Here is a 12,997-nt window from a genome sequence, read left to right as displayed (position 1 = left end):
GTTTTCAGATGAAGAAATTGAAGCGACACATGTGTGTGTGTATACATATATACACATATGAAAAATGGTCTAAATCACCATTGCTTAGAGAAATGCAAATTAAAACAACTTCAAAATATCTCACATTTATGAGACTGGCTAAAATGACAGAAGGGGAAAATGACAGGTGTTGGGAGGGGATGTTGAAAAACAGGGACACTAACACCCCATTGATGAAGTTGATGAAATGGTCCAACCATTACAGAGAAAAATTTGGAACCTTTCCCAATGGGCAATAAAGCTGTTTGTACTCTGACCTAACAATACCACTAATAAGTCTGTATCCTAAGGAGACCAAAGAAAAAAGAAAAATAAACTTACAATGCTTTGTAAAAGTACTTAATAAATGTTTTTTTCATTCATTCATTTATTCACTCATTCTTTTCCTACAATCTCCTCCAGAGGTTAACCCTTCAATTTTTTTTCTTCAGTCTCTCCTTAATTATTGGCTTTTTCCCTACTACCCCCACAATCCAGATCTCCATCTCTAAAAAACCTCCATTAATTTAACCCTGTCATTTCCTTAAGCTACCACCCTATAGCTCTCTTTCCTTTTGCAACCAAATTCCAAGAAAAAGTCATCTTCATTCACTGCTTCCATTTAATCTTGTATTCTTGCTGCAACCCCTTGCAATATAGTTTCTGACCTCATCACTTGACTTAAACTACTATCTCAAAAAGATTACAAATTATCTCTTAATAATAAAATTCAATGCCTTTTTTCTCATTTCTGAATTTTCTTGATTTCTCTTCAACTTTTAATGCTATTGACTGACCCTTCTTTCTACTCTTCTCTTGGCTTATTGTGACATCACTCTCTGCTGGTTTTCCTTTTATCTGTTTTGGTAGCCTTTGCTAGATTATCACCCATCTACTGCCCATTATGCAATAATGTTCCCTAAAATTCTGTGCTCGACTCTTCTATAGATATCTTCTACTATACCCTCTCTCTTAATGATCTTAGCTCTCATGGAATCAATTACTGTTTTTATATAGTATTCTAAAATCTATATACCCACCTCTCCTCTCCTTGCCATAGCTCATATTACCAAATACTTGCTATACACTACTACCTGTGTGTCCTACTGGAATCTCAAATTTAATATATCCAAAACAGAACTTATCTTCCCTCCTTAAATATGCCCTTTTATTCTCTATTTTTGTCAATGGCATCACCATCTGGTCTTAGTTTTGTAATCTCAGTCATCTTCCAATTTTCACTTTTACTTCTGTATACAATCATTTGTCAAGTCTTGCCAGTTCAGCCTTCAAAACATATCTTGTATCAATCCCTGTTTCTCCATTTACACAGCTATCACTCATATTAACTCTCACCTAGAAAATTGTGTTAGTCTCTTGTACTAGGCCTTTGAAGGTACATTTTGGGAATAAAAAGGCTTACACAGAAGAAATAGATTGGCCAAGAGTATGCATTTTTTGGTGTGTTTTAACTGATACTATGGAAGAATTGTGACTTAACTTCAGGTAAGGCTAAAGTCACTGTCCCATTGGATTCTCTGTGCTTCAGGTCTTACAACAAGGACATTTGGTTGCTTAATCCTCAGGCTTTACCTTTAAACTACTCTTCCCCTTTTCCTTATTGCATTTTCAAAGCTATATTCCTTTTGGGAAGATAGATTTAAATTCTGAAAATTTATATAAAATCATAAAGCACTATAAAATTCTTATCTTGTTCTGGTCCCACTGATTTCCCCCACTCCTCCCACCCCAACTTTTCTAGTCAGTATAGAAATTTATAAGTAGTCAGTATAAAGTAATAGGATAGTTAGGTGGTGAAGTAAAGTGCTGGGTCTGGTGTCAGAAAGACTCACTCTCCTGAGTTCAAATCTAGCCTCAGTCATTGACTAGCTAGGTGACCACGGGCAAGTCACTTAACCTTGTTTGCCTCAGTTTCTTCATCTGTAAAATGAGCTGAAGAAGAAAATGGCAAACCAAGAAAACCACAAATGAGGTCATGAAGAATTGAACATGACTGAAAAACTACTGAACAAATAATAGTAGCAGTGTTGCATTGGATTTGAAGCCCTCCATTTAGCCCCTTTAGCTTCTGTCTTAAATCTTTAGCTTTTCTCTTAAACCCTGTAACTGCTTGTAACAGCTTAAAGGAGTAGTCCTGGGTAAAAGTGAATTAGCCAAGGCACGGTCCCCTGCCCTCTTATTTTTCCCTGAATTAGTACTTCCCTAAATCAGTAATGCTTGAAGCAGCATTTTGTACCAGGGTCATGGTGCAAGTCTATACAGAGATCATGGGGCAAGTCTATCTCATGTAAGAGACCACCCTGTTCTGGGATGTTGACCAAGCAAGGTCCCCACCCAGAATGCTGACCAAACAGGGTCCCCCACACCCTTCACCCAGAATACAACCTTGGACTGTTCTATGACTCCAGCTTGTTCTGGGCAATTCCACTCCCCCTGTGCCCTCCACCCTGTATCCTCCACCGTGTTCTAGGAGGGACCCCTTGTCACAGGAAGGTTGCACCCTTGTACCCTTGTGCCATGTTCCCAAATTAGCCCTGAGCTATAGATCTAACCAATGGCTGTTCTTGGCTTCTGTACATCATTGCTTATGCTAGCTCCCCTCCCCAATTGTGGTTTTTGTGGTTTTAGCCTTTATAAATACTGTATGTATCCCAATTCTGGGCTGCCTGATTTGAGTGTATACTCCAGGCAGTCTTGTGCTTGATCAATAAATCCACACCTAAGTTTACCTTGAACCCAGGTTTCAGCTTGCTCATATTCTCTGCACAACAGCAGGAAGATTGTAAAGAGGAACCTAGAAGTCATATACAGATTGTCCCAAATATCAAAGGAGAATAATTTGCAAACTATCACATATTAAGCAAAAATCACATCCTGATATGTGCTGAATCAGAGGTAGCCATCTCTAAACTTTGCTGTCAAGGTCCTATTGTCCTTTGTCCTATGATATGTAAATCTCAGATATATTCCAGATATTTGCAGTAAGATCAGAACAGCATACATTACAAATAACTTTGGGATGATGTAGACATATTAATGTTAAAGTTTTCCTGACAACTTTGAGATGATCTGGATATATCAATGGGATAGGAATTTGTCTCTCTATAAAAACTATCTAAAAATGAGACTGTGGAGAGGATTCTGGCAAGATGGTGGGGTAGGTCAGAAAATGCCAAACTCTCCAGATTTCCCCACAAACAAGACAAAATAGTGCCTCAGTTTGAATATAGAGTGGTAAAAATAAACAAGAGTTGGGGCAGAACAGTAGTCCTCCCAGGACAACCAGAAGGATAACAGAAGAAAAATCCTAGGATTGAGGTTTGATTCCCGTGAAGTATAAATACCTCCAGGCTAGTTCTACTGAAATAGCAAGCCTCAAGATAGCCTGGGGCTAGCTTTGGCCCCAGTAAGCAGGAATTTTCACCTTCTGGACAGTGTGGTATCTGAGCAATGGAAGATTGAGGGAACCTCTCCTGACAAGGAACATCAATCAGACCCAGCTGTGTTGGGGAGACTTAACCCTAGGCAGAAGGAGCCAGCACACACCCAGTGAGTGCAAAAGCAGTGGGGCAGGGGTGGCTAGGTGGCTCAGTGAGTAAAGCCCTGGCCCTGAGTCAGGAGAACCCGAGTTTGGTTCCAGCCTCAGACACTTAACACCCACACAAAAAAACTAGCCTGTAACCTTGGGCAAGTTACTTAACCCCAATTGCCCTCCAAAAAACAAACAAACAAAAGCAGTGGGGCAGAATGCTGCTGGCTGTGTATATTTATAGAAGGTCTAAGTTCTTGGTTTTGGTTCCTGAGGGGAGAACTGAAAGAGAACCTGAGGCCAGAGGCACCATCTTCCATACCCCAGGACTAGAGGTGATTATAAAAACTAAGCTACTATAAATAAAAAAATGCACAGAGAAAGGAGAAATAATCCAACCACAGAGTTACTATGGGAATAGAGAAGACCAGATTTTGTCTTCAGAGGAGGATACTGAAACAAAGAAACCTTCTTCTACTGCAAAGAGTAACATCAAATGGTCACCTGCTCAAAAAGATTTCATAGAAGAACTTAAAAAAGACTTTATTTTGGAGGAAAGGCAGGGCAATTGGGGTTAAGTGACTTGCCCAGGGTCACACAGCTAATTTTGTATGTGTGTTAAGTGTCGAAGTCCAAATTTGAACTCAGGTCCTCCTGACTCCAGGGCCAGTTCTCTATTCACTGCGCCACCTAGCCACCCCTTAAAAAAGACTTTAAAAATCAAAGGAAAGAGATTGAGGAAAAACACCCAAGATAAACAAGATTATGAAAAGACAGTTAACCAATCAGAAAAGATCAAGAAAACAATTCCTTGAAAATTACAATTAGGGAAGAGGAAGCCAGTGAATTTATAACAGACCAAGAAGTAAAACAAAATATAAAGAATTAAAAAAGAGAATATGACAAATCTCCTAAGAAAAATAATTAATCTGTAGAACAGATCAAAAAGAGAAAACCTAAGATTAATTGACCTGAAAGCTATGATCAAAAAAAGAATCTTGATACAATAATTCAAGAAATAAAGAAAATTATCCTAAAAAAAAGAAAATTATCCTGATGTATTAGAACAAGAAGGAAAATAGAAATCAGAAAAAATTCACCGATCACCACCTCAAAGGAATCCTAAGAGGAAAACCTACAGAAATATCATAGCTAAATTTTGAAACCCATATGAGTAACAAAAAAAAAGCCAATTCAAATATGGCAGAGCCACAGTTAGAATCACACAAGACCTAGCAATGGCTACACGAAAAGTCTGTAGGTATTGGAACACTATTTATTGAAGAACAGCTGGGATTGCAGCTGAAAACGCCATACCTGGAAAAGTTAAGCAAAATTCTGAATGAAAAAAAAAAAGGATATTCAATGAACTGACAGACTTTCAGGATTTTATTGCAAAAAGCTGAATTTAATAGAAAATTTGACATATAAGATCCAAGAGAAATATAAGGTAAACAACTACTAATTACAAGGGATTCAATAAGGACAGACTGTTTACTTTTTATATGGGGAAATATAAATTGTATCTCTAAGACTGTAATTCGTAATTGGGTAGTTTGAAAGGAAGAGTGGGGTAGAGCTGAGTATGCTAGGATTCTAAAAAGTAATACTCTTTAGGAGGAGGTAAAAAGAGTAGTTATACAAATGAGGTATGAGAGGAAGAACTAATATAGAGGAATTAGATGGGGGAGGAGAGTTGATAGTTCAGGAACTCTCATTGGGAATGAGTTAAAGAGGGAACAATACATGTATCTCTAGAAGGGTATAAAAGTATATAAAAGGATTTTTAGGGATAAGGGAGAGGGTATAGAAAGCTGTCTAGATTAATGGGAATAGGGTAAAAAGAGAACAACATATATATCTGGAAGGCTACAAAAGTCTTCTAAATTCAGATAGAAACAAGAGGGCAAAGGGAAAGAGTTGGAGGGAGACAACAATGGAGGGATCCTTGGCGGGGTAGGTTAAGTAACAGGAGGGCAAGTTTGCCGGTAAAGTAGAAGAGTCAGAAAGGATAGGAAATAAGAGATAAAACCTAAAATAAAGATCAGCAGTAGTATTAGGGGAAAAAAAGCAGAGTTAGTAATCACGATCTCAGACAAAATTAAAACTAAAATATATTTAATCAAAAGAGAAAAATAGGTAAACTACACTGTATGCCAGTCACATTAATCAATATTGTTTTAGACTATTTAAAATAACTAGACACTATAAGGTTGGAATATTGCTGTGGTGTAGGAAATTAGAGGATTTAGAAAAGTACGAAGACTTGGATTTAGGAAGATGTTATCCATCTTCAAAGAAACAGAGCACAAATTAAGTATAGTATGGTCTTACATAGACACACATGAACGTGTATGTGTATGATATACACCACCCATGTATATATGTCTATATATGTATGCATATGAATGATGTATGTATATACATATAAAAACCATAAAAAATGTATATATAAAAACACACACATCTGTACTTAATTTTAGCCTTCTTGGGGGAGTGGGAAAGAGGGAAATAAAAGAACAAAGTAAAAAGTGCACAGCAGACAACAGAAGAAAACCTACAAGGAAGTAAAGATGGGCAGTTCTGAACATAATGTATAGTATGTATTATATAGGCTTTCTTGAAATGGAAATTTATATTTTGAATCCTCTCGTTTTGCTGTACACGTGGTAATTTTTTTTCTTATTTTGTATTTTTAAGTTTAAAATAAAATACAAAAAAGAAAAATGGGACTTCAAACTTCTGCCCTTCCACTACCCTTCCATTTCCATTTCAGCCTATGCTACCAAGTGCTCCCAACTCTAATCAATGGTTGTTTGTGACTCTCCACTCTCTTATTTTTTCCCCACCCTATCCTTGTACTCACACCATCTACCCCAGTATCTTTTTCCAGATGACTGACTCTGTACTTTGTGCTTTTTGTCCCTTGTGCCTTATTAAATCATGATTGCAACCTCACTAGAATACCTGAAAAACTGGGTGTGCCCCCCCCCCATTTCACAAATTAGCAATTAAAGCACTATATGTGAGGGATTGTGCATAGGTGGTGATCATACCAAGATACATGCAACACAGACCCTACTCTCAAGAAATTTACAATCTAGATATAAATAACTGATCCAAGGGAGTCAAATAAAAAGTACAAAGTGCTATAGGAAATTTTCTCACTTGTGGATGCTTTTTTTTTCCTTTTTGGAGAAACAATGTCCCATCATCCAAATAGTGTCATCTCAAGCTAAATTGTCAGAGATGGTTAGAGGATTCCTGGGGTTGAGAGGTATTTGTAGAATCATAGAAGCAGAGCTAGAAGAGACCTAAGAGGCTTCAAAGTCCAATGCCTCTTCCTTTTTAAAAGATGAAGAAACTGAAATCCAAGGAGGAGAGATTTCCCTAAGTTCCCAGAGCAGTGTTAGAGCCTGGTTTAAAGCAGAGGTTCTTCGACATTAGATTAACAGCTCTGTACCACAGCTCTTTTCTTTTTTTTTAAATTAATGCTATTCTAAAATATCCCCCTTATAATATTTCTTATTGTCTTGCTTTGCAATTGGTCACTTCTACCCACTTAATTCCCTTTTCCTATAAAGCTTAAGGCTTTCCTCTATTTCTTATTTTTATTCTATTAGGTCTCCTACCCACATCAGGTCTGTTTGTATATACTAGTGGCCCACCCAATCAGTTTCAAGTCTTTGTTAAATACTCATTTTAAATGTTTATACCCTGGAGTTTTGTTGCCCAAGAACTTAAATCTTCCACTTATAACACCTTCATTATGGAACTAATCCCTGTAATACCATTGTGTCTAGTCCTATTTTTGTAAAATCCAGTTAACTTATAAGTATATCTGTATATGAAGTACCTTAAATTATTTTTTAAAAAAATTCATTAAGTATTAATTTTTTGCTCAGAAAAAGGTGATCATACTAATGTCTTATTGGAAGTAGAGATTATATTAGATTAGCTAGCACATACTATTGAATCCATTTATACTTCTCTATGAGTTATTTTAAAAATCAAGTATAAACTTTTTCAAGCTGAGTGAAGTCTAAGCATGATCAAACTTGTTCACCAAATTTTAGAATATTAAAAATGAGAGTAGGATTCCTTTAAACTTAATTTTAAAAGAAGGAATAAAAGGATTACATTATATTGTGGGGAGTAAAGTATAAAACTTATTACTCCCAAAGGAAGTACCAAAGGAAATATGAGTAACTTGAAAAAGGACCATATTATAATTATAGACAAAGCCTCACAAGTAACATTTCTGTGTCATTTCGAGTTAGGGGAACATGAGTGTGACACTATATGGCAATTTTTACTATTTATTTTTCACCGTAGCTTTCACAATTCTTAGAAATGTATCTGTAATCACAAGTAATACCAAAGAAGAATGTCTGCTTCAATTTTATTTAACAAGAACTGAACAAAAATATCAATAAGGCAAAATATATTCAATATTCAATGAAATCATGCAAGTTTTGAAACTTTAAACCCAGTGGTTATCAGCAACTAAGCATTTTGACTTCGTATGAAAATTTTTGTAAAGCATTTAGAAAAGGACTGTTATAACTGCTCCGCATCTTCAAATCTAGACTCTTCTGTAGGTCTCCATGTGGCTCAACACCCATCCACATGGTATTAAGTGTGCAGAAAAAAACACTACTAAGGCAAAAGCAGTTTCCTGAAAGACATAAAATGTAAATATTCATAAGCAAACTGGGTAACTTCAGGCCTTCAGAGACCATTTTTTTCTAAACTTCTTCATTCCCCCACTAAAATGGTGTTTAATCTGTTGGTTGAATTAATGACTTCAATTAAAATATTTAATTAATTGCCTACTGTATGTATAAAGTCTTTCTGAAAGGCCAGTTCATTACTAATAAAAAAGCTTTAATGACCTTTTCAGAAATACTTGGTTTTGGAAACAAAAAAAGGGTGAAGCCCCAATAGACTAGTTTTCTTGCAGCAGTTCAAATCGTTGTTTATTGACAATTAAAAAAAAATTCTCAAGTTCATGGAATTAAGAGGTGGACGGAAGCTTAAGACCAACTCCTTCAATTTTTCAGATGTGGAAACTGAGCCCCTAAGCGGAGCGGAGGGCAGCCATTAGGTAGGAAAAAACTTGGCCCAGAGTGAACAAATACAGATAACCGGGAAAGCGGAAGGGCTTAAAAGGAAGAAATCGAAGCCCGGGGCGGGGTGACGGGAGGGGCGCTCGAGAGCTCCCAAGGGGCCGCCTAGGTCTCCTCTTCCTCCCTCTGCCCCACCCCCACGCCCCTCCTCCAACTGCTCCCCCAACGACTCTTTGCGTTCCCCCAATAACCGTCTTTCCCGCTTCCTCCGGGCCCCGCCCCCTCTTTGCGGCTCCCAGCGCTCAAGTCAGTCTCCGCCATCCGCAGGCCGGGCTGCCGGTCTCCTCACCCTCAGCAATGTCCCCGTCTCTTTCTTCAAAAAAGCCCACGTTTCCTCATCCCAGAGCTCAAATGTTTTCCTCCCTTCTACGCCATTTCTCACAAGGATCCTAAATCCTTTCTCGTCCTCTCTCTCCTAACAACTCCCCTTCCCCCCAACCCAAGTCTCACTGCTTCCCACGCTCCTCCCCCTAAGCTTCGAAGACTCTCCCTCCCGACCCTCGACGACTGTCGCCCAGGCCCTGTCTCTAAACAGGCCACATAAGTCACGCCGCGGCCCCGCTTCTTCGGGAAGGGGCTCTTTTTTCTTTCCTCCTCCCCGGTCCTGCTCTCCCTCTCCCCCGAAGGCCGCGGATTACAACCCTGAATGTCGGTCTGCCTCTCCGCCTTCGCTAAAGGCCGGGGGCTGGCCGGAACGGTCCCCTCTCTCACCGAGGCGTTCACCGGCTCCGCGGGCCCCGTCTGGCCCTCAGTGGCTTCGGTGTATTCGACGAAGTCGTTGTGTTCCAGACGACGGCCGGAGCCCGTCCCAGGGGGGCTGCCCCGGGTCGGGCGGTGGCGGAACAGCGCGGAGAGGTGTCTCCAGGGCATGGTCTTGGGGGAAGTCGCTTCCGCTGCTGCCGACGAGGTTGCGAACGTCTGGAGGCGCCGGAGGAGGCGGGGAGGCAGTGGGGTGGACTGAGGGCGGCCCGTCACCCTCTTCCAACTCCCCCGCCCCGGGACCTTCCGGGGCCCGGGCCAGCTCCCCCGCTGGCGGAGGGGGGGGGAAGAGGCGGCGCACGGGCCAAGTGCCCCTGCACCTCGCAGGAACCAGTCCCATGCTGGCCTGCAGCCCGAGCCCCCGCCCAACGGATCTGAACCGACGTCCCTCCGATGGCTGGGGCACGTGACCGACGCTTCTGGCACGACCCGCCTCCCCCCACTCCCGGGCCAAGATGGCTACTGGCTCTCCCAGGGGCTCCTCCTATCCGGCGTCGCTACCCCAAGTCAATGCTGGACCCAGCCTGTCATCTCATTACCGGTTTTGGGAGGCAGCCCGCTTACTCTACCAGATTTTAGCTCCCTCAGAAAGCCGAGCCTTTCCCTCCTTGTCTCTGTGAATTTTTTTTTAAACCTATGAAACAGCCTGGGGTGGAGGATATAGAGAGGCCTAGGCGGCAAGAAACCCTTCCTGTGAGGGCTGCGCTTGCCCTGAGTTGTGGGTCTGCAGTGCAGCGAGAAAGACAAGCTACACATCGTTCATTTGCTGTATTTTGCACTCCCCCATCACCATAATATCATTTGTACCAGGCTCATGCTCTGTTTATTTCTTCCTTCTGCCCCAGTGGTCTATGCTCTACAGCATATATCTATAACAATAATGCTTCTGCTTCCCTATCTGTCTCTCATGCTTCTTTCTGCTGTCTGCTACTGACCACTGTCCCTTTGAGAACCATTTTCTACTCATGAGTCTCAACCCACCAGAACTCATTACATATAATTTCAAAGTTTCATCCTTACCTTGGGATTTAGAGATCTAGTACTACTGGTACTTTATGTATTTGTGATGGATTCCTAATAAAGCTGCCCCCAGCCCGGATATTCTAACTTCATTATAGGCTTGGCTCTACTGAATAGCAGGCCCACTACACCTGCCTAACCCGCCCCCCTCCCCCCTACCCCATGTCCTAACTTCATCATATATGCCTCACTGCTCACTGGAACAACAGGTGTGTCCCTGAACTCTTAGTTCCCACAGAAACAGCAGGTGTGTCCATGTGATGGGAACCCAGTCACTGCCTCTACCTGGTCACTGCCGCCAGACACATTCCCACAGAAACAGGTGTGTTCTTGTATTCAGTCACAATCACATCATCCATCTACCCCAAGACAGGACCACAATACCTAACTATCTGTCTCAACCAGATAGGACCACAATAGCTAGCTAATTGGAGGGCAGAGTGACCAGAATGGTTAACCACTGAACCATAGATGGGACCCCTCCTCCATTACCTAATCCCTTAACAAACTCCTCCTGCCTTTTTAATAATAATGATATTCCTCTATTCTATGTGAATTTCTGTTATATAATTACATCTTGACCTTATAAAAACCCATCTTGCTTTCTCTAAAGTTGCTGGTTCCTGTTGGAACTTAACCTGCTTCAGGAGAGGCATTAATCTCAATAAATGCCTATACTTGGATTAGAGGTGGTCTGACTCTGAATATTTTGAGATGGTTCCACCACAACACATCATGAAACCACAACAGTTTTAGGGTGGACATAGACCCCACCTCAACAGTTTTTGGCTTCCCTGGGTTTAAACTGCAATATTTGGACATAAATACTTTACTTGAATGCTACTACCTTGTGAAATGTGGGCACCTCACTATTTTTCCTTTGTTGTAGCTCTTGCTACATGGTCTCTTCCTTGGTAGACTGGTTTCTGCCTTTCTTGTCTTTTTCAAATTAGAGCCCTTTTGGTTAGATTTGTAAGATTCTAGGTAAATATATTTTCACTAACATTTCTTGGCCATCCCTGGCCAGAGAGATTTGTTCTAGTTCTGCCACAAGTCAACGAGCATTTATTGAGTGCTTCCTATATGCCAAACACTATGCTGAGCACTGAGGATACAGGAAGGGGGGTGAGGGTGGGAGGAGCTCGCAGTCTAATGGGGGAGACAACATACAAATAACTATGTACAAGCAAATTATACACAGGAAATATTGGAAATAATTAATAGAAAGAAAGCACTAGAAATAAGAGAAATCAGGAAAGGCTTTCTATAAAAGATGAGATTTTAGCTGGGACTTGAAGGAAACCAAAGAATCCAGGAGGTGGAGTTGAGGAAGAAGAGCATCCCAGGCATGGAGGATGACAGTTACTGAGAATACTCTGGTTGGGAACCATAGGATCATGTGTTTGAGGAACAGCAAGGAGACCAGTGTCATTGGATTGCAGAGTACTGGAAGGGAGTGACGTGTAAAAAGACTAGAGGTGGGAAAGGGCAAGGTTATGAAGCACTTTATTTTTTTTTAACTTTTTAAAAAATTTAATTTTTTTAGTATACATCATTCATTTCCACAAGATTTTGAGCTACAAGTTTTCTCACCATTTTCCCCCTACTCACCACCCCAAAACAGGGATCTCTGAATATCCTCTCCCCCAATCTGCTCTCTCCTATGTCTTCCCCCATTCCTCCTCTGACTTTCCAGTAGGGCATGGTGGATCTCTATGCCCCGGTGCCTGTATATCTTATTTCCCAGTTACATGTAAAGTAATAATAATAATAATAATATATATATATATTTTAAACATTTGATTTTAAACCTTTGAATTCCAGATTCCTTCCCCACCTCTCTTGTCACCCATCCTTACTGGGAAGACAAGCAATTCAACATAGATTGTACATATATAGCCATGCAAAACATTTCCATAGTGGATATATTGTGAAAGACTGACTATATTTCCCTCTATCCTATCCCACCCCCCACTTGTTCTATTTTCTACTTTGATCCTGTCCTTTTTCAAAAGGGGGCGCTTCCAAATACCCTCCCCCCAGCCTGCCCTCCCCTCTATCATCCCCACCCCTCTCATCCCCTTCCCCCCTACTCTCCTATAGGGTGAGATACCCTATTTAGTGTGTATGTGATTCCCTCCCTAAGCCAAATTCATTGAGAATAAGGTTGACTCATTCCCTTTTACCTTCCTGTTCTTTCCCTCCATTGTAACAGTTTTCCCTTGCCTCTTCTATATGAGATAATTTACCCCATTCTATCACTTTCCATCTCCTCTCATTATATTCCTCTCTCACCTCTTAATTTTACCTTTTAAGTATCATCCCTTCCTATTCAACTGGTCCTGTACCTTCTGTCTATGTATACCTGTACACATATATACACATTCTCACAAATGCATTCATATGCCCATATACCCTCCTATATAGACATATATATGTATGTTACATATACATACATACATACATACATATATATATACACACACACACACACACACACATTTCTATTCCCTTCAACTAT

At 40.6% G+C, this 12,997-nt stretch overlaps 1 protein-coding gene across 1 annotated transcript in view; it reads right to left on the bottom strand.

Annotated features, from left to right (window-relative positions):
* Positions 1-7,848: 7,848 nt before the first annotated feature.
* The window catches only part of COX8A (cytochrome c oxidase subunit 8A), a 43,299-nt gene continuing 38,150 nt past the window's right edge, over positions 7,849-12,997 (bottom strand). Inside the window, exons 2-3 of the mRNA XM_069086065.1 lie at positions 9,409-9,898; positions 7,849-8,246 (exon numbers count right to left, since the gene is read on the bottom strand). Of these exons, the coding sequence (XP_068942166.1) occupies positions 8,154-8,246; positions 9,409-9,898 (583 nt within the window). The 3' untranslated portion in view covers positions 7,849-8,153. The remainder of the gene's footprint in view (positions 8,247-9,408; positions 9,899-12,997) is intronic.

The sequence above is a fragment of the Petaurus breviceps genome, unplaced genomic scaffold, assembly GCF_028583685.1.
Source record: "Petaurus breviceps papuanus isolate PSGF00001 unplaced genomic scaffold, PetGlider_PUasm1.0 177, whole genome shotgun sequence".
Taxonomy (NCBI): Eukaryota; Metazoa; Chordata; class Mammalia; order Diprotodontia; family Petauridae; genus Petaurus; species Petaurus breviceps.
Note: the sequence above shows the minus strand (reverse complement) of the source record. Positions and strands in the feature narration are given on the sequence as shown.